This window comes from Augochlora pura, chromosome 5 (assembly GCF_028453695.1).
Source record: "Augochlora pura isolate Apur16 chromosome 5, APUR_v2.2.1, whole genome shotgun sequence".
NCBI lineage: Eukaryota > Metazoa > Arthropoda > Insecta > Hymenoptera > Halictidae > Augochlora > Augochlora pura.
In genome coordinates this window covers 17,855,421-17,877,226 of record NC_135776.1, presented here as the reverse complement: position 1 = coordinate 17,877,226, position 21,806 = coordinate 17,855,421, and the positions used below count along the sequence as shown (strand labels likewise).

The window sequence follows — 21,806 nt, the reverse complement described above, 5'->3', positions numbered from 1 at the left end:
TTTTGGCGCGAATCCACCGACAGGGCCTCGCACGTGCCAACTAACATAAGTCTGCGGCGAACGTCGCCGATGGTTCAGACTGTAAGATTATTAAATAGACAATAATCGGAGCGATTCGTACTACCGGCGAGTCACCGGCTCCTCGCCTTGCTTCCCTGTTTGCAGGGCGCTCAGCGAATCGCGAATCATGAATCGCGAATTTGTTTCGGCATTACTACCGTGCTCTCGGTGTCTCTCGGTACTGTTTGCCAATTTTATGGGCTGATCCGTGCAGTTCCATGGCACAAACAGGCTTTAATCTTCTCCGTAGGAACGATGCCTAGAGCTCCGATAAAGTACGCCGTTGATTTCGTCCTCCCGATTGCGTAAATCTCGCACTCGTTGGTTGGTTGCCGAATCGGATTTTCTTTCTCGCAGCTAGCCGGATTCGTTTGTTAATCGGCCCCAAAGATTACGAAGGCTGGAACGATCGAAGAGTATCGATCCTAAGCATCAAATCGACAATTGACTGTGCTTAATCTTCCTTCAGCGCTGCGAGACTTGAGGCCGCGAACCACCTAAAAAACGAATCGTTGAGATATGTTAATGATCATTAAAATGGCACAGCTTTAAAGCTGTTCGTCTCCCTGGTTTTACTTTCACGCGAACACCGATCGTTTACGTAATCGTAACATTCTGGTATCGGTGAACGCGTTGCAATCTGATCGCCGATCGTTTTGCGATATTTTTATCGTTCCATCTTCGTCACAAGTACGTGGATTCCGCATACTAATTATAGCGTTAAAGATACGTGCTGATACAGTTTAATGATCGTCATAAGTAATGCCATTTTATTGGCCACTACCGTGATCGAGGAGACATGATCAACCGCGCGGAGACGCCTTAATCCTGATAGTAAATCGGGTGTCTACCATTTGGGGATTTTCCTGCTCACCAGTAGTAATTGGAGAATCATTGTCATTATCATTATTATTATTATCGCGTGCCAAACGATACGATTGGAACATATTAGCAAAAGTCGAGGCTTGGGTTAAGTCGCGATCGATCAAAATTTATGATTCCGGATCAAGCAAAGCCGTGCTGGCTGCTTCCAGTTTTCGGTACGCAAACAGACCGATTAGACGGCTTCAGATCCCATATCCAGTGACGATGCGATTGCTTGTTGCGTCGCCACTAAAATTCAAAGGCTTATTCAAGGAAAATGATCGAGCTACCAAAACGGTAGTCTTCTTCAAGGGGAGAACGGGAATACGTGGGACAGTCCTCGGTAAGGTCCAACTGGATCGAGGTTTTTGGTCAAATTTGGGTTAAATTAACAGAAGTATAGAGGTAACGTTTGCCGTCAGACAACGTCTGTCTCGAGAAACAACGAAACTCGAGGTTGATGCTGCCGTAGCGATAAACATGTTTGCGTACTGAGACGGTGCGGTACTCTAGTTCTAGTCTGCTGTGGGCTGGATTATCGTCGGCCTTGACGACTGTCACGGGTACAGTGGAATAAGCGGTGCGATCTGTCTTGATAAAATACTCGACATAGATTTCGACGGGAGTCTCGAGAAAATTTTGCGAACACTTTTGATAAAAACGCGCTGTTACCGAACCTCTGGCTAACCATCCAGATGGAAAGGTAACAACGTTCGAAACTAAGCACGTGTCCAGCGAAAACACGGTGTCAATAATACGATCGTAAATAAGTATTACGGAGGAGATAGGATCGTGGACGATAATATCGCTACCGATCGATATTTATATCTTCGGGGGAGGGGTAGACGATCGCCAACTTTCAACAAAACATGTCCCGAGGGCCGGAAATGTCGGCGCACCCGTTGATTACCTTGACATTCGATCGGGTCCTTCGACAACAGATTATCAATTGCAGTAATCATCGAAACAACAGAAAGCCCCAGCTCGCAAAATCTTACGTATGAACGTGCTGGATCGTTCTTAGGAGATTCGAGTTTCAATTTTTGCTCTCTATGTTTAATTGCGGCGTTCAAGTGTGCTTTAACTCGAACGGGTCGTATACGCCGCTGTGCGCCGATGATATATTGCCAGGACAAATACATCAACTTCCAGTTGACGAGCAAAGTAGGTAGCACGAGGTTGCGATGACGACACGTCAATGACGATTTCAACGGTCGTAAATAATCAGGGGATCTTGACGATGACGTGTATCAACGATGTTTCATTAGAAAACGTCTTCCTAGTTGCGCTCCGGCGATCAAAGTCTTTCGACGACACTATTAAAGACGAATGTTGTCCGCCAGATTTTCTTCAGTCTGGCAAACACGCGAAGACGAAGATCTCGGAACGCACGATCATCTTCGTGATCCTCGGCAAATCTTTCCGAGAAGTCGTACACGAAACGTGCGGATATACTCTCTTCTCTTGAGTCCAGCGCTCTTCTCTTAGGGATAATAACTTCGACGCTGGTTTAAAGCGCGTCGATGCTAACAAGCTCGAAATCCCCTGTTTCTTCCATTGTTAGTAGGTCGACAAACACGGGAGATAAGTTGTTTGATATCTTTCAAAACGACGGTCGCGCAGTCGGGACACGGGCAAACAGTTTTCGCGTATTTTATTCAAAACGTAATTCCAAGAGCAATAAAAAATCCCGTGACAGCAGTTCCAACGATGTTATCATGCGGGGAAGAGAAGCATGGGGTGGCATAAGCGCCTTGCCTCACGTCGCAACGATCGAGCGACTGTTTCTAAGACGGTTCTTGCAAGCGTTTCTACGACGGTTTCTGCTATGGATTCAAACGAAAGACGAGTCCATTGAACAGCCTAATGTAATAATAATCGCGATTGTAATGTGCTTGACGCCCGAGTCCCTTATCCCGAGTGTACGCCGAATTCCCGGTTTATCGAAGAAGGCGGTAGCCCCTTTTTCCACTTATGTTTGAGAAACCGCTGCAAGTAACTATTTCGTATGAAATTCGATTGATTTGGTCTTCACAGAGAGAGAATGTTTGAAGAGGCTGATCCTATTTTGCAGTATCATCCGCAAAACCACCTGCTTCGGGAGGGGCAGACCGTGCTCGCTCGGTGCTTGCGCTGAGAAAAGTCCACAGAAAGTTTCGCGACTTCTGCCCGCGCGAAGTGTTCGTAAAACTACCTTATCCCTCGGACGATTAAAAAGGAAAACACGATGACACATGCATAGAAGATCCCCGGTAGGTTCCGAGATAGTCCCAAGGACAGTCGCGGTACAGTCGCATCAGGGGAGAAAGAAAGGAAGGGGATTATATCTTATCTATCGGGCACCCGACAAGCTACCGAAAAACAGCAGATATGTTAAAGCATGATCAATTTCTGATCAGTTGCACGCTGGGCACCGATCGTTAACGGATCATCTGTCGAGGACTGAATCGTTGGCGAGGATCTAGCAGTGCTGATCCAGAGAATCCAGGAGTAGCGGAAGCCAGAGTACCAAGAATTATCGGAGAGTGAAAGAAGAGCGAGAGAACAGTCTAATTAAACGGCAGAAGCGAAACGAATCGAAGCGAAGAGGAGAGGCAGAAAGAGATCCTCGGTGGCAAAAATCGTCGAATTCGCTTGGGCGATAAAGACGGCGATCAAATACCACCGAGTGTTCACCAATGAGCGTGGGGTGCAGTGGTTGCAAACAAGCAGAAAACCGTGGAACACGCACAAGAAACAGACAGTGCAGCGGTTCGCAGACCGGGGTCCTCCAGGTACCCGGCTTTTCATCGACGTCACCTGACCCAATTGACAAACGCCCGGAGACCAAATACCTACGCAACGTAACCACTGTACACCATGGGTAAGTGTTCAAAATTTCCTTTTTCAAAGCAAACACAAGCTTGCGCTATCAAACGCATTACGATTAGTAAGGGAGGGGCCTCACGTAATCCATTATAGCAAGGTTTGCCGAAAATCATCCCTCATTAATAATATACATATATGATTGATATCATTAATAAGATATACTTTATAAGGGCGTTTCGGTATCGTGTTACAGATGTTACCTGAAACGAATGATCACTTAGACTATGATATTTCTCACTGCCAGTAATATAAGCATGGCATTCACGATCTTCCACTGTAGATGAAAATAGTCAAATTGATTTTATATGCGTGAAATCATAACAGTATAATGATTAGAAAATTCATAATTTTCATTATAAAAATTTCTTTAATATTTTTTAATATAAAATATTTTAATCGTGAAGTGAGTAGCAGAAAACAATAGTGGTAAACGTATTAAATTATTGGAAAATTAGCATAGGGCGAGATAACAGTCACGCAACTACCTGCAGAAAGATTGCTAAAGTTTATCTATTTCCTAGTACACAGCGCAATTATCTCTAAAGGATAATATGCGCGTGTACACGGAACGCGGAAAATGTATGTGCTGAAGATAAACGATGAACAACGATAAAAGTAGAATACTCGACGCGGGCCCGACTCGGGCCTTAGCGAGCTTGCAATTATACATCGTTATTTACTCGGATTCCGCGTCGTCCTTCGTTTATCTTCAGCTCCGCGATTAACCCGATAGCGAACTCCGATTGTTTTGTTCGATACTGGCCCCGAGATCGTCGATAAATCAGCTGATAATATTAAAACTTTAATTGAAGTTCACGTTTCGATGGAATAATTTCCCAATGTACGCCGATTTTTCCAACATTAAGTCGAAGCAAAAACTTTGCGTAAAAAAAAAACAATCAACGAGATTGATTCGGATTGATGGAACGATTTTCTCGACAGGTCTCGACTTCTTGGCAGACGGAGGTGCCGATTTCGAGCATGCAATCACCGTAACAGGTGAGTCACGAGTTTATACGTCTTAATTACACATTAACGAAATTCAAGATAGCTAGGAGAATTTTATCGTGTTATCGAGAACCGTTTAAGAGCCGTTGAAAGCTTTATCTCGAGCGACCGCGTCGAATCTAACGAAAACAAACGAAGCATTTTCTATTTCCCGACACACTCGAGACATGATCGCTAATTATTTGCATATCATTCGCTCCGAAGTGTCCGAATCGATTAACGCCGGGACTTATCGATAAGCTCACGATTACCTTACCAAAACCTACCACAATTTATTGCACACCAGTTTCCACTGCCGCATGAGCAAGTATTTTCGATTGCAGAATTTCTAGATTATAGTAAATCAGTAGCAAGTTCAAGTATAACATGTAAATACTATTACTAGCGAAACAATTTAAATTAGAATATTCTTACCCGTTGAAACAATGGATGCATAGAAAATCATTCAATTTCTGTCAGGATTTGGGAAGTTCCATTACATGCTGCTGGCAATATGCGGGTTAATCTACATGGACACTGCGATCGGAGTCACTATACTCTCGTTTGTGTTGCCGGCTGCTCAGTGCGATCTGGAAATGGACTCCACCTCCAAAGGCTGGTTGACTGCGTCCCCCATGTTGGGTAAGCTACGAAAATTATAAAGCAATTAATCAAAATTCAACTACATGCTCCAAAACATTTTTTCGCAGGCTAATATTTAAAAATATAATCAAACGAGACTACAACAAGCACCCTAAAAAAGAACAATGAACTCCAAAATAGTGGTGTTAGATTCGCTTAAATAATAGCACTAACAAATATTGAATAGATAGAATACAAAGCTAGGAAGGATTTTACGAAAAGTGTTCGATCAACTCTGGCACGAAAGTCTTAAGGCTTGTGAGATCTGTGTAGACTTCGTCCGACTAATTCCACGCCTTTCCACTGGAGGCAGTGACCTCAATGCTACGCGCTCAAAATTAGTTTTACTTTTACCAATAGATGCATGTTAGAATAATTTTCCGGTTCAAGGAAAAACAATTTATGTGTATATAAAATCTTTGTAAAATGTTTCTGCTATTTTATTTTCTAATTTCTGCAGGAATGGTGATCGGATCCTACATATGGGGATGCCTGGCTGACACGAAGGGCCGCAAAGTCGTGTTAATCGCCACATTGCTGATGGACGGCATCGTCGGTATCATCTCCTCGTTCGTCCAGTATTTTTGGGTGTTCCTGTTGTTCCGTTTCTTCAACGGGTTCGCGTAAGTACACCTCTTCTGCCGCCCCATCTTCATATTTCTTTCTTTTTTCTTTTTCTTTTATTTCTACTTCTATTTTTATTTTATACACACAGCGTTACGGGAGCTATGGGAATTTGTTTTCCGTATTTAGGGGAGTTCCAGCCGACAAAGTATCGCGAAAGATGTCTTTGTTGGATGGAAATGTTCTGGACCGTTGGAGTTATATTATTGCCACGTGAGTATCGGTCGTTTATCTATTCGCTGCGCATCGCTCGTGCGAGCATCGAAATCACCGGAACGCTGACGAGCGCGTTTTACAAAGCAAAGTTCTTACTAACAATGACAATTAGTTCTCTACAACAGAGAGCTGTAAAGTCATAAAGATAACGATGGTTACGAGAAATTTTGATCCTTTAATTTTTTCGTTTCATTAAATAAATTAGTTGAACCTTGATTAATTATCATTGAACGTACGATACGAGTCAAACTGATCGGATCTGAACGTCTTTTCTAAAAATTCTTGAACCTATAAAGACAAAGCTTTTATAGAAAACAATCAAATGAATGTGAACTTCTGTTTCTGAACGCAGTGATCGCATGGCTGATCATACCAATGGACTTCATGTACATCTCGGACGCATTCTACTTCAAGTCATGGAATCTCTTTGTAGCGCTGTGCGCGTTACCTTCGCTGATGTTGGGCCTCTGGTTGTTCGCGTTTCCTGAGAGTCCGAAGTTCCTCCTCGAGTGCGGAGAAACGGAGGCTGCCCTCGAGGTCTTCAAATGGATTTATTCGCAGAACACTGGGGAGGATCCCGACACATATCCGGTAACCGAGAAAAACAAAAAAATTTATCAATGACACGTAAATACAAAAATATTAGAATAGAAATGAAAGTTTTCGTGTCGTTTCGCAGGTGAAGTGTTTGCAAGAAAAGAACAAAGACAAGAGCACGAGATCGTTGAAACTACACAAAAGGAAGGACTTGAAGGTCCTGCTAAAGGAAGTCAAAGATCTCACGACTGCTCTGTGCAAGTCACCTTATCTCCGGAACACGTTGTTGGCCTGCGGTATTCAGTTTGGTCTGACCAGCAGCTACTATACTCTCATGGTCTGGTTCCCCGAATTATTCACCAGGTATTTTAGTCCTAAAGTCAAGAAATTTGGAAAACTTTAGTTGCAACGGTTCAGCTATGAATTTCGAAATTTAAATTCGCAGATTCGAGCAGTTCGAGCACCAATATCCTGACGAGACCACGTCGGTGTGCATAGTATCGGCGTTATCGGATAATGCGACCAACGTTGATCCTTTCGGCTGCGAAACCGTGATCGCACCCTCCGTCTATCTGCACACGGTGTACATCGGAATCGCTTGCATTCCAGGATCCATTATCCTCCCCCTCTTTGTGCACAAGCTCGGTGCCAAATTCTTCCTTAGTAAGTATTTACAAACGGCCTCCCTAGTTCGAGCACGTTTCAAGCCAGCTACATCATCTGCAAAATAATCATATTTTTAATTTTGCTTGGTACGTTTACTACAAACAATTTTTGTTTACAGTCATGTCCTTGCTAGTTTCGGGGGCAGTTACAGTGGCCTTCTACTATGTGATGGACTCGACACAAAACCTAGTACTGTCCTGTGTGTTCGAGGCTCTGACGTCTCTCGGTATCTCGTTAGTGTATTGCGTAATCGTCGACATGTTCCCGACGAATCTCAGGTAAGCAGGGGGGCATTACTTTGTGATTTATTTATTGAAGGAGGAGAACAGGTAAACAGACAAAACTGTTCTAATTACGCCTGATCACGCAATTGAATTCTCCACGACGATGATTCGCGTCTTGTTATTCAACTCCGATTCTCGTTTCAAACAACGGAATAATTTACGCGTCGTTAAAACATTCGATATCTTCAAAAGAAAATCAAACTTTGAAATTTATGAATTTGAACATTGTGCCCAAACAATGCGTGATCATTGCAACGCAATGAAAGAGTTAAAAATAGTTTAATCGGTCCAACGTTGACAAAGTAAAGATACGAGAAAAATGTATAATATATGACTCAATTTTTCAGAGTAATGGCCGCAGCGTTGTCATTAACAATGGGTCGATTAGGCGCCTTGGTGGGTAACTTGGTATTTGGCTACCTGATCGACTTGGCCTGCGTGGTTCCTATAATTTTATTTGCGGCATTTTTATTCAGTAAGTACTCTAAATACCATCCGGTAGCTAGCGATAATTCAACGATTATTTGAAATAACGACAATTACTAATTCGAAATTCGTACTCCTCTGCGTTGATTGGCTGGCTTAACTGCCAATTGCTGAACAGTGCCAAAGATGGCGGAAAGCGATTGCCGTTATTTAACCGTTCGATCTCCAACCAAACTCACGATCGATCTTTATTATTTTTCAGTATGCGGATTCATGTCGTTCCTGTTACCGAAGACCGGTAAAGAAACTCTTGACTAATAAAAAATCCCAGTCATCTCCTGGTGAGAATCGACTAAACAATTATGATATATATTTATATATTTATCGAAAGTGGACCGAGAAACAGGAAATGATTCGGTATCTTCCGATTCGCCTGGAGCGTGAAGACAACTTTGAAAGATGTATCTCGATACTTGGAAATGTTTAATCTGTTAACCGGGCATATCAGCTTCTGACGTAACGAAAGAGGAATGATAAACGATAATAAATATATAGGAGTCGAATGTCTCGGCCCGGTTAACAGGTTACAAGTAAAGACAAGAAAACTTCCCTTCGGACACTGTTCCCCACTTCCGATTACTTCTGTAAATTGCGCGCAGGCACGTAATGTAATTTATTCGCGGACTTGATCCCCCAGAATTTTGTTCGTTCTCATTTTAATCCTGTATCATGCGAGAAAAAAAGAAAACATTTTATTCCGGAGCAGCGTTGTAAATAACTTCCGCTGTATGCGGGAAGCGTAGGTCAAGAAATACCAATGATAATTAACTAATTAGACTGTGTGTATATTTGTGATGCGTCCGCGTACCTAGACTGTGAGTTCTATGCATTTACGGCATACCTCGAAAAAAAAAAGAAAACACTGCGGCGAGATTTCGTGAGTTTCGCGAAAAAAATAAAAGATTTTTTTAAAAGTCCGCCTATCGAAACTTCTTGAATATTCGTGGACATTTGTCGTGGGAAAATGGGCGGAAGTTATTTGTGACTACGATCGACTTGTAATTGATACTCGAGGAGATCCAATATTTTATATGTTCGAAATGAACGCAATCTAAATTAGAACAACGCTCATCTAATATCCTAGTAGCATTCCCGCTATTTAATGGATGTTCGTTCGTTTAAGAAATATGTTAAGAAACGGATACCACTCACGATTATAATAAATTTCTGCTGTCATTATAAATAAATTTAATATTTACCTACATAACGCGAAACATTATGTATATCGCAGAGGACTCTTATGGGAACGAAACTTTGGCGTTAACCGATGCGCATGCGCATCCAAATTTTAACACCATGAACGTAAGATTCTCTAGAACTACCTTCGTGTGTTTGCAGTCTGTGGTTTGATCGACATTATCTACAAAGAAACAGACGTTATCTACCGAATATGCGCACAATTTAAATTATTTACAATAAATTGACAACACACGAGAAAAGATTTCTCAATGCTACTAACTACTAATGCATTGCATGCAATTTGTCTATTCGTAGATCACCGGGATCAACGAATTTGGATCTAGGAGAAATAGCGGTTTTTAAAAACTGCAGACGATGTACAGATCTCGGTTATACCTTGTCTGTACTCCGAGTTTCAGTTCATCTGTGGCGATCGGTGAGAACAGTTCATGCTAAATATCGGGAATATTAAAACGTAAAATGTAACTAGAACGCGAGCATTCTAACCGCAACAAGATCCGTCGATAGCGCAGATTGCTGTGTTCAGTTACGTATTAAATACGATGATGAACAATGATGAATAGGGAAAGATAGTCGGTATCAACAGTATCGGAGTACGCGTGTACGTGATGGATTACGTGTGATTGGAGGTTCTCTCTGTTCGTGATATGATAATCGTCCAGAAAACGAGGAAAATTGGCTTGCGGTGTTGTTCTAACAGCTGATCGACGGAGAGAGGCAAGAGAGTCAGGATCGTGGGGAAAAATTAAGTCGTTCTGGTTGTGACTCGGGTGTCCGCGGAAAAACGATGGCTGAATTTTTGTTGAGGGTCAAAACGAAATCAGGTCAGAAGGTCGTGAATGGGTTGGTGATTCAGGACAAGGTATCTAAATTGAAATTGAAGCTGTCCGAGATCACGGGCATAGCAGTCGATGCGCTCCACGTTCTTGGTGGCTTTCCACCGAAAGCAATCGATCTCAACGATGAGACGACGACGATCGAGAAGAGCGGCATTGTCTCGGGGGACACCCTGATCGTCGAGGAGAAGCCCGACCAGATCAACGGAGAACGGAAGTCCGAGCAGATCGGTCAGTCCCACATTGTTGACGATGAAACCTTCGCCGATACGCCCGGTGTTTTGATGAAGAAAGACGTGCCTGCCGATAACTCCTGCTTGTTTACCAGCGTCGGTTATGTTCTCAATGGTACATATCGTTATGTAAATCATGCTATTCCTGACCAGAGTTGGGCATTCATTCCTACGAATCACAATAACTCGTTATAAAAAAATTGTGATTGATGTTTGCTGGGCCGCTGTTGAGTATACTTTTAATTGTTTATCGTACTAAATGTTGGCCAACTCTGTTTGTGAGTTACACAAAAAAAATAATTTTGTTGTACACTACATTTGTATAGAAAACACTTTATGCACCTTTTAATCTTGTAGCATACTTTTAGGTAAGGTCGATCCCAGTTGTGCTAGTTTTATGAGGGACGTCATAGCAAACGCTGTGGCAGCAGACCCTGAGGAATATTCGGAAGCCTTCTTAGGTAGACCAAATCTTGAATATTGTAAATGGATTTTGAAGCCAGATTCTTGGGGAGGAGCCATAGAATTATCGATACTGTCGAAATTCTATGGTTTGGAAATAGCTGTAATTGATAGTGTTAATGGAATCATCAACCGGTTCGGAGAAGATCAACACTATGCTCTAAGAGTGTTTTTAATATTCGATGGAATTCATTACGATCCCTTGTATTTGGAACCTCTGGACGTAAGTTCTATTTTAACAACAGATGTTTTATAATTTACGAAGGAATATTGTTCTATTTGTCACGTTTAGTTGCAGGGTGGCCGTATAAAAACGATTTTTCCTACAGAAGATAAAAAGATACTATTGGAGGCTGCAGAAATAGCGAGAGAAGCGAAATCTAGTCGTCAATTCACGGACGTTCAAAAATTCACGCTAATATGCAACGAATGCAAAGTTAAATTGAACGGGAAAGTAGCCATCCAACAACACGCAATAGAAACTGGACATATGAATTTCGGAGAAGTAGCGGCATAGCAAAATAAATCTGTTCTTTGCCAATTATCATTTACTTTAGATCAGATAACTGATTGAGAATCCTATTAAATCTGAGTCTCGAGCGGAATTTTCTTCTAAAACGAGGCTTAAAGAAAACTGGCTATTTGATACAAATGTTATTGTTAACAGTAAATAAGTAGTGCACTATGAGGATTGTTTAGACAATTAATCCACACAGGTTTTTAATTTCGGCTAAAGATGTAGGATTCTTTGTTAAATTTTTCTTAAAACGATTACGAGTATATTGTTAATGCATACATTTGAATGCAGAAATTCACCAAATTACTTTTAATATACTCGTTAAAGATTTTCTATGAATTCCAAGTTATCTAATTGACCACGGTCTATATGATTATGTTGATTATTGGTTGATTGCGTTTATAATCAGCTTGTAAGATGACCTCTTTAGTGAGATTAAGAATCTGTGATACTTGGTTAAATTTGCCTAAACGGAATTCATAGCCATGACTGGCAGAGAATGTGTTCCATGCCATATATAAGTAAATCTTAAGAGAAAGAAGCGTATCGCGAAGCGAAATCAGGTTTAATTAGTTTCGCTTTTAACAAGCAAATCGATTTAGCACTGTTAATAGTAAATTTTATATCGATAAACTACTGTTCACAAAGAAGAAGATAGAACAAAAAAAAAAGATGAATTATTAGTAATACAAGTAACGCCACATTTTTATCAATAAAATCATGTTACTCATTGAATATTGCAGAGTGTTGTCTTAAAAGTTTGATCTCTATGCTATAATAGTTTAATTTATGGTCCAAATATGTATATGATAGAAATTAAACGGTAAAAGTGTATAATTAAATAAAAATTAACAGCTGAACCTTTATTATATACATATGTAACATTAGGATATTGTAATTATTTTGTTATCGAGATTTTTACTTGATTCAACAAGCACTAGATAAATATAAGAGTTCCAGATAAAGGAAAACTCAACAACATTTTTGTAATAAAGAATAATATTTATTAGAAGTAAATCAGTCTAATGCAAGTCTTTTTTATACGAAGGAATTTAGCTGATAGCGTCGTCGATTTACACACAGAGAATAAGAAACAGTGCAATTGTTGCTAAAAAAAATCAGGGCGAATTTATTAGATCTGAGTAAAAGGATTTGCAATTGTTCGTTACTCAGGAACTACTAATACTAGAGGTTTACGTACTTATATTTGTATGGCAATATAGTGCATTTTGTAAGCTCCAGCTTTCGACAAAGCGAAATAAACAAGCTATTTACATTATATGACGTTTTACTTACGCGTCTTGATGTTGAAGGAGCCAACGTCGCAAGTAATTAGTGTAACATTCCTCGCATTACGTATAATCTGTAGAGAACACTTAATAGATAAACTTAACGAGCGGTACGACTAAAGGCACAAGTTTTTTTAAAAAAAGAGATAATAACTTTCTAAGTTAAACCGTTAAAAATAGCAAGATGCAAGACTCACTTCCAACGCGCGACGTTCAAATTTGTATAGATTGACTGAACGTATCGGCGGTATAGATGGCGCAGCGTAACTGAAACCAAAAGCATTCTCATAGAAGAGAAGCTCTGATGGTTTCCAATGCGTGTGCGCATACAAGTGTTTACGCGCAAAATGATTAGAAACAAACATAAACTGCATCCAAAGTGTACAAGGGCATACGAAAATACACGCGACACCGTCAAAATAGTTCTTCCGATTCATAAAATTTTATCAGCTCGTTTATATTGTCGTACTTCTTAACGGTTCGCATTTCACGCCACCTCTGCGACATCTAACAGTTTTCCGTCTAGCGTAAGTAGTCTATGACTAAAGCAGAAAACGGCACACCGTTTTTAGTATGTGCATGCATACACACAATCGCATACAAGCATGGATCGCTTTTTAGCATCGGTTTAGTAGCTTAGTAGTCTGCAGTAGACTGCCAACCGTAACAGCGGGACTACGTCCGTCAGGTTTGTTACGTGAACATAATACGGGTATCCGGCTGACGAACAGGAATGTGATTTTCGTTTCACAGAGAAATAAAAGGTGTAGCTTCTTGCGATCGATCGCGAAAAGCAAGAGCTCCCTTGATGAAGTGAATGCCAGTGTCATTCCCAAAGATCTGGGCATGGTGTATCTCCAGGAACGGTTATTCGTATAAGATGTCGCTAACATCGGTACATTTAACCGAAAAAGATTTACTGACGAATAGGTGAAAATGGAAGATGAAGCGGACTTGAGGGAACAATTGTTTCACAACACCGTACGAGAGAACATCGTGAGTACGATTTCGTTCATGATCATTCCCCCCTTGTTTATTGACCACCGACCGATACCGAGGGATCCCGAAACATCTTGCGACGTTCCTGCGTTCGTCACGTTCCCTCGTGATTAGTTTTACCGTTTTTACTTTAACTAGGTTTGATTCCTGTCATAACCATTATCAAAGCGACAAAAATCAGTCCGATGTTTCCAAACGTTAAACCGCCCAAGTAACATTCATCCGTGCAATTATAAATTTCTTTGCATGATTTTTCCGTTTAGTTACAAATACACGCATTGGTAACACGAAGTGCGTAAACATAATGGATCATAGAAAAAACGTAATATGAATTTTGGTAAATCTTGTACTCGTATGTAAAGTCTTACATGTTTTACCAAGGTCTGACAATTAAAGATATATTGTTGTTACCGTAATTTTTGTATAAACTGCAGAGATAAGAATATTGTATTGTCTTTTTATGTGGAGGGAAGCAATAAATGACGTTGATATGTTGATACGTGGCCGTGGTAATAATACTGAAATGTGATCGCACTCGCATGCACTGGCATTTGTTGATATCTTCATGCAATTTCTATCGTAAAGCATTGATAGGACTTGTCGAATTTTCTATTCTCCAATCATCCTGCTATTTGGGATGAACGATAATCTGGTTTAATTACCGCAGGAACTGGGAGACTCGTTATTTCGCTACACTCGCTGGGTGTAATAATACATAGAATGTAAGTGTCTCTCTATCCGATGTCGGTGTTTACGTCGACATTTTTACGCAAAAGGTTCAAGTTGCCAGACGAAAAACGTCACGGGTAATGCTGTTTGCCGAGCGTGTGGGCTGTCCGGAAGCACCGCGTAGTTTGGCCATTTACCTGTTGGTAACGTGGTAACGTGAATCTGTTTAACCGATCGATTTAACTTTTAAACCCATAATGATATTATATCGCGCTCACGTTTTCACGTGATGCAATCGTAAATATATCAAACGAGCCATGCTACGTCGGACTACTATGGACTGTAGAGAGAGAGACCATACATAGTTCCGTGCACGGTATTTAGCCTTGACTTCGGTGTACTTATGTTTAATCGATTTAACTGGATGATCGTCAACGTTTGAAGACACAAACAGAATCCCTAACGAAGACCGGTGTTCACGGTATGCTTTCCCAATACTTTCACGCGAAGAAGTCGTTGACCACGCGTTATTTCTGATCCTCGACCGGTTTTTCCTTCCACCGGTCGTGTCCTCTCGTAAAAAGTGGTTTTCAGCACTGCGGGCTGCATCTTCACCAGCCCGAGCGCATTCCAGATTAATTCGCAAAAGCATTCGACAACAACGCTCTGTTTATTTTTTCTCCGGAAAAGATATAAACCCGCGTGTTGGTATATTTATATATACATATATACGCGCGTGTTTAGTAAACAGGCCGCGATAAAAACCAACCTTAAACGATCGCTCCGATCGTCGTAAAGAATACCGTTTAGGTCTGACAAGTTAGCTGCATTGCTCTTGATCTAGAAATGCTAAAAATACGTTCGCTCGGTCAAAGACACGTGCGATCTATTGTGAAACGTGTCGACAATCTTATCGTCTCTTCTCTCGATGCTTTAGCAGCGTGTTGACGGATCGAAGTGCAACACAGTCAGCTCCGTACGCGCTTTACGATTTTCGTTAAAGTAACGCGCATATGAAATTTTCGTGGCACTTGGATATAAATCGAACTAAATTTAATAACATCTGGTGAAAACAGGGAATATAGCATCGAGAAATTACATTGCCAGATTTTAACCGAACTGTATCGTTGACTCATTCATTAATGTCAAACATGGTTTCTGCATATCACCTAATTATACACATAAGGGGCATTTCCACTGCTATAATTTACGCGTGAATACGCTCTATATGCATACACGTTAAAGGTGGGTGGGTACTTCGAATTTTCGAGTACTCCAGCTTCGGGTCGGGTTGTGTCGAGTCCCGAAAGCTTGTGGATACTCGGCTACCCCCGACATCGAAGTCGGGTCAAGCAGTGCTTAGGTCAAGTCGGGCGATTCTTCAATCGCATCTGACACTTATTCATTCTTCAATCTTTATTGGATTCAATTGTGTACAAGTACAATGTTGCTGGCATTGTCAATGGCAAGAAAAGCAAGTGTACTAAGAGTATTCGATCCGCATTTACTCGACAACGTAATTAATGCAGCTCTTGTGTACGATTCTGTAAGATGAATACTAGAACAATGATTTTCGATAAATTGTAAATTATATTATATTTTCAAGAAGGTTTGTTTTTTGAAAATAAGTACTTTGTACGTAGTGCTTTTTTCAAATTCGATTGCACTTATATAGAATACGAGAACGTTTACACATCTGAAAGAATAAGTGTAAATTCCGATTAAAGGATACGACGGCACGCGACATAATATTTCGGTAGTCGAATATTATAAATTTTAGGGTTAACGTCCTATTTATAAACTTCCGAAAGCCCTAATATGCATCTTACTTCTCGTACAGAGTGTACTGTATTTTTCAGTACAAACGGTGCCGAAAGTAATGAAACAGTTATTCTGCTAATAAGTCTGAGCTATTATCAAACGGTAAATGGAACGTGGATTCGAAGTTTTTGAACGTTCTTAAACTGTTTCGGATGCGCTCAAAACATCTCTCAACTAATCTCGGTCTCAGCTCTCAGCTCTCACATAAGCCCTGCCAACTGAGGCGCTGTACATAACAAAAGACTATTTAAAAGCCAAATATCAGTTGACCGTTCGAATTATTTCAGTGTATTCAGTGCACTGTCTTCGCTTAACATAGATCATCTAAATGGACAGGTGAACGACAAACGATAAATATAGATAAAAGAAGATTAACATAGGTGGACCGTGCAAGATTTGTATGCTAGACCATGCTTTTCATTCCCCGAGGACAACGCACTTTGTTGTTAGCGGTTCTTGAAAGCCCAGTTTTCAACTACGTGGCAACCATAGCCGCATTACAAACTAATCAGCGTGTCGAGTGCGTGTAACGATAACGACGCCAATCTCGAATCAGTTAATGCTTCTGAATTAATGAAGCACGTGTTAGAAACAAGTCGTCGATATCAGACTTATAGATAATATTGTAGACCAAATTTCAACTCTTCCCTGCATTTTTAATTTTGAGCGAATGTTCTCTTGACTGAAAATCTCTTTAATTTTCGTGCATAGTTTCCGAAACAATCAATTCCGAGGAAACGAAATTAATTCGCTTATCACTTGGAAAATATGTGTGTCGTATATCTCACGTTACATGCTCGAGAGAAGCGAGGGAGATGAAAAATTAATGTGAACGAGCACGATACTAACGCTCGCAATGTACACGGAAGCCTCTTATTAGTGTTGAGCCTTCGATTGGCTTGAATAGCTTGTACCTATATTCAGGTGGGATCGTTGCGCTTAACGGGCTCGTCAGTTTGGAGCATGGAACGTCCGTAACAGACATTCATAGTTTGGAGCATATTTCAAACTGTTCGAGCATACAAGCCGAATTTTCAAAACGCGGCGTATCTCTTTCTTCTTTTGAATGATATTTAAAATTTCTGGACACTGTTTTTCATATACTCATTTCCGCGCGCTTTACTCGCAATCAAGCTTCGAGCCAACGGAACGACTCACCTGAATATAGGTAAAAGCCATTCAAGCTAATAGCTTGCTAATATCCATTGCAATAAACGTAATGGTGTTCCGTTCCATGTTAAGAGGATACTCGACCATCCTCGACACATTTTATGCTTTATTTACAACAACATCATCGGAAACACTTTTTTTCTTTGATGACAAAAATATGTCTGCAAAAACATCTCCTTCTAAGTAATTGTTGATCGATTGGAAATTTCATTGTTAGACCTATCACTGACAATCGTAAGAATACGTATCATCAATAAAGCTATTGTACATATACATGTATAAGCATATACTCGTGTTATACCACGGCGTACACATTCAGCTTCGCCGCAACTGACTTTACAATGGAATTTATGAATCCGATTAGAAAATCTTCTGACTCTGAAAAGTAAACAAGTATCTTTTTACTTCTAGGAAAAGCAAACAGCATTCTCGTATACGTTCGAATGCGTTTGTTTTGGTAATAACTGACTGGATGGAAATTAAATGACGCGATTCTATGATGCGTGTCGGCAGCCAGCAGCGCGTACAGATAATTTTCATTTAAAAGCACGCATGGCAGATCCTTTGAGTTTGCGTTTGCTCGAGTGTAATACGACACAGATCAACACAGATTGCACGCTCGATGAGCGCACTGAAAGAACATACACACAGAGATACACGTACACGCAGATATATGTAGATACCGTATAAGATTATTAAGCGTTCGTGTGATTTACGAATGAATCTTACATTTCAGTTTGAAAACCCATATTATTTATAGCTAGATTTAAACATCTTAACAAATCATTCAATTTTAATACCGGGTGATAAGGAAACTGTTCCATTGTTTCAGATATTCCTGCTTCTTTTCCTGGTTCTTTACGTCTCCAGTTACGCTTTGATCGCGAAATTTCGCCGGAGGGATCGCGAGGATTACTTTTCCGTAGACGAAGATGAAGCTACAGTTTACAGGATTAGTCTTTGGTTGTGTACCGTCGCTTTGGCGGTTTCCGTTGGGGCAACCTTACTACTTCCGGTCTCCATCGCTAGCAACGAAGTTCTCATTTTATATCCAAACAGCTATTACGTCAAATGGTTGAATAGTTCACTCATTCAAGGTAACACCACAAATTTTCCCCAGACAGAACCCTCCTGTTTGATTTCTAATTATTTGAAATTTTTGTAAACAACTAGGTCTATGGAATCATGTGTTTCTCTTTTCAAATTTGTCCTTATTCGTGTTTCTACCATTTGCCTACTTATTCACAGAGTCTGAGGGATTTGTGGGATACAGGAAGGTAAGAAAGCCATTTTCTGTCCAATTCTTTTTTTTTATGACAATAAAACGAACTAAACAGAATTTGACCATCTATTTTTGTTTTTAGGGTGTAATGGCTAGAGTGTATGAAACAGTCACCGTTCTTTGTCTGCTGGGAACGCTTGTGTTAGGAATGACATATGTTTTATCAGCACTTATAGATCATCAGAAGTCCAGTCTTCACACATTGCTCAGTAAGTGGATTAAAATTAGTTTATCTTCATTCAAGCTCAACAATATAATCTTGTTTCATGTTATAGATTTGTGGACATACTATTTGCCTTTCCTTTATTCCTGCGTTTCTTTTGTCGGCGTTGTCATGTTGTTGCGTGAGTATAGACTTACCACACAACAGAATAACCGTTATAATTCTTTAACGAAAATATTTCTACAGTGTGTACACCTGTGGGATTTGTAAGATTATTTGGAGTGGTTGGTTCCTTTCTCGTGAAGCCGCAGTTCCTAAAGAACTTAGACGAAGAGTTCTTTGCGTACAGATTAGAAGAGGAGTGTATTAGGAGACGGTTGGTCATCGATAATACTCCCTACCGTCTCGATTGTTGATCTCCTGTAATATTGCCTTATATATTTATTGGTCTGCAGATTGGAGCATGCGAAAGCAACGGGAAAATCGTATGTTTCACCAGTACCGATGTCCATACCAGCGTGTTCAATCCTCGAAGATGATGAACTTCTTAACGTGAACCCGAGCCTAATGTGTTTAAGGAATGGTGCTTTGCAACGTGGATTGTCTCAACGATTGGAAGACATCCAAAAGCGGAGAAAAGTGCTAGATCAGCAAAGGCGAACCTGGTGGGTTCGGCGCACTTTGCTTTACCCTCTGGCCATGCTAGCCTTACTCATACTTTCCACTGCCACAGCTCTATTAGCTGTTCAAAACACATTAGAACTACTCATCGGTATAAAGGCACTACCCTTGAGTACGAGGGTTGGTAATCGATCTTTTTGAAAGATTCAGAATCGCTTTGGACGTACGTAATAAAATCTCGATTCTTTTCAGCAATTTACTTTAGGTATCAGTTCATTGTCGAAGCTTGGTCCTATCGGAGCAACTGTAGAGGTGGCAGTGATATTGTACTTGGCAGCGACAAGCGCAATAGGCCTGTACGCGCTTCCAGGAGTTAGAAGAGTTCAACCACGATTTCATTCCACTCCTCTCACCCACCTAATCGCGAACTGTGCCCTACTTCTTGTGCTGAGTTCCGCGTTACCGCTGCTGTCGCGGATATTAGGTACGTTCATGGATAATTTCGAACAGTTCTAATTATTAATTGGAAGATTTGTAATAATCTATTATCTGTTCGTAGGTATGACGAACTTTGATTTGCTTGGTGATTTTGGGCGTATCGAGTGGCTCGGTAATTTCAAATTAGTATTGTTTTATAATTTAATATTCGCCACGGCGGCGATTACTTGTCTCGCGACCAAATTCACGGCGACAGTTCGTAAAGAGATCTACGCGAGATTGAGGAGCAGTTTGATAGGAATTTTTAAAAGCGAAGGTAAGAAAGGCCCGGCGGGAGTGTTTTCTCCGAAGGAAGACTAGACTGACTTATTGTAAATCAGAAGAAATATGTAGAATTTAGCATTAAAAGAGTAAGTAAAGACTCACAGACAGTTGCGGTATGTACGTGCGCGATGCGAAAGATGAAGTTCTATTTGATGACTTTAGGATGAATAATGCAGAGTGAGTTATGTGAATGAAAAATGTTAAATTGGACTTCGATGAATATATAACGAGAGGCCAGTTAACAAATATTCCTCGTGACACCTATTCACATTGTTATACATCTCTATGCGTGTGCGTGTGTGCAGATAGCTGCATCGATTATTTATTACACTTGTCGGTATTTTAATCATTATTTATCGAAAATATACATACCAATCTTATGTGAGTTAATTAACTATATTAATTCACAGCAATGACAACGCAGTATTGTGATAAAGACACAAAATGTGTGCACGTGTCGAGCAACTATGCGATTATGATTCTAGCAAATCATACGTTCACGTATGTACACGCATATATACATATGTATTTAACGGATACTCTCTTGCAGTTAACATGCAGAACATGTTACGATACGTATTTCACAAAACATCGGATTTAAGGTCCAAATTTATTATTGTATGACTCTCGAATTTGTTATTCTCTTCTGCAACGCTTCTTTTTGTAATAGAAAATTTCTACGTTACACTTATCGTTTCTGGTAAACAAATTCTTTGGTTTTTTTCCTGAAACTTTGATTATTTGATTTCCCTGGATCATTACTGAATCAATCTTTTAAATTGAATATGCATAATTTGCTTTTCCTAAAAATACACCTTCCTTTGCAATTAAGAAGTATCGTTTTGGGCAGTGCGAGCCCAATCTAGAACTTAAATTAAAAAATTTTATAAAGTAATAACATAAATCTCGCATAGACTGTGCTCTATTATAGTAGTATCGGTTTAGTAACTTTTTTTAAATGCATTTCATTGATATTATTTTTTTCTTTCGTGACCATTATTGCAGGAATTTGTTAAGTATCTCGAATACAAATGCATTAGTCATATTAGGAAAGTAAATAATGCGCATTTTGAGATGCATATAGACTGCATAATGATAACATGCAGAAAATTCAAATGTTATCGTTCCGACTGATTCGTGATTTGTTAGTTTATAACTGAATGCTCGACTCTTGAATTAAGTAAAGTTATTTATTTACTTCACTGTACTTCTCGACTTTCGATCATATTTAATGTTTACTTTATAACACTCGTTATGTTTCTTTAACAAGTAAACGAATAATATTTTACAAGCATATTATGTGATATATATATATATATATCGTCAAGAAGACAATACAACGTTGTTGAACTTTGCACACGCAATGATGTACTCACCAATGAACTATTAACAAATTTAATTAGACAGATACCTCAGGATTGATATTATTGCTTAATATTTGTTACTACATTGCCACATTGTGGATCTATTTGTAATAAATTGAGATTCTCGTCCGAGAATTCGCTGTACACTGATTATTAAAAGAATAAAAGATACTTTAACTTCACC

The 21,806-nt window shown here is 40.0% G+C and overlaps 3 protein-coding genes across 3 annotated transcripts; all 3 read left to right on the top strand.

The window, feature by feature from the left end:
- Positions 1-3,278: 3,278 nt before the first annotated feature.
- LOC144470001 (synaptic vesicle glycoprotein 2B) lies at positions 3,279-9,151 on the top strand. The gene is made up of 11 exons (XM_078180763.1): positions 3,279-3,787; positions 4,735-4,791; positions 5,260-5,421; positions 5,882-6,044; positions 6,137-6,258; positions 6,614-6,852; positions 6,941-7,161; positions 7,244-7,461; positions 7,583-7,742; positions 8,096-8,223; positions 8,437-9,151. The coding sequence occupies exons 1-11, from the start codon at positions 3,784-3,786 to the stop codon at positions 8,490-8,492; spliced, it is 1,530 nt and encodes a 509-aa protein (XP_078036889.1). The 5' UTR covers positions 3,279-3,783; the 3' UTR covers positions 8,493-9,151.
- A 710-nt stretch (positions 9,152-9,861) lies between these two features.
- Positions 9,862-12,761, top strand: Yod1 (Yod1 deubiquitinase). Its single transcript, XM_078181127.1, has 3 exons — positions 9,862-10,618; positions 10,872-11,188; positions 11,258-12,761. The coding sequence occupies exons 1-3, from the start codon at positions 10,222-10,224 to the stop codon at positions 11,480-11,482; spliced, it is 939 nt and encodes a 312-aa protein (XP_078037253.1). The 5' UTR covers positions 9,862-10,221; the 3' UTR covers positions 11,483-12,761.
- Positions 12,762-13,375: 614 nt separating this feature from the next.
- On the top strand, positions 13,376-21,757 carry Lili (LMBR1-like protein lilipod). Its single transcript, XM_078180301.1, has 9 exons — positions 13,376-13,767; positions 18,263-18,527; positions 18,604-18,707; positions 18,795-18,921; positions 18,988-19,056; positions 19,122-19,251; positions 19,331-19,676; positions 19,749-19,980; positions 20,056-21,757. The coding sequence occupies exons 1-9, from the start codon at positions 13,708-13,710 to the stop codon at positions 20,292-20,294; spliced, it is 1,572 nt and encodes a 523-aa protein (XP_078036427.1). The 5' UTR covers positions 13,376-13,707; the 3' UTR covers positions 20,295-21,757.
- The last annotated feature ends 49 nt before the right edge of the window (positions 21,758-21,806 follow it).

Bases quoted from the DNA above. Each gene is read 5' to 3' on its own strand.
- LOC144470001 (XM_078180763.1), top strand. The intron at 6,853-6,940 runs GTAACCGAGAAA...GTCGTTTCGCAG, and splicing joins AGGATCCCGACACATATCCG to GTGAAGTGTTTGCAAGAAAA. The intron at 7,462-7,582 runs GTAAGTATTTAC...TTTTGTTTACAG, and splicing joins CGGTGCCAAATTCTTCCTTA to TCATGTCCTTGCTAGTTTCG.
- Yod1 (XM_078181127.1), top strand. From the start codon at position 10,222: ATGGCTGAATTTTTGTTGAGGGTCAAAACGAAATCAGGTCAGAAGGTC. The intron at 10,619-10,871 runs GTACATATCGTT...GCATACTTTTAG, and splicing joins CGTCGGTTATGTTCTCAATG to GTAAGGTCGATCCCAGTTGT. The intron at 11,189-11,257 runs GTAAGTTCTATT...TGTCACGTTTAG, and splicing joins TGTATTTGGAACCTCTGGAC to TTGCAGGGTGGCCGTATAAA.
- Lili (XM_078180301.1), top strand. From the start codon at position 13,708: ATGGAAGATGAAGCGGACTTGAGGGAACAATTGTTTCACAACACCGTA. The intron at 18,922-18,987 runs GTAAGTGGATTA...TTCATGTTATAG, and splicing joins CAGTCTTCACACATTGCTCA to ATTTGTGGACATACTATTTG. The intron at 19,981-20,055 runs GTACGTTCATGG...ATCTGTTCGTAG, and splicing joins GCTGCTGTCGCGGATATTAG to GTATGACGAACTTTGATTTG.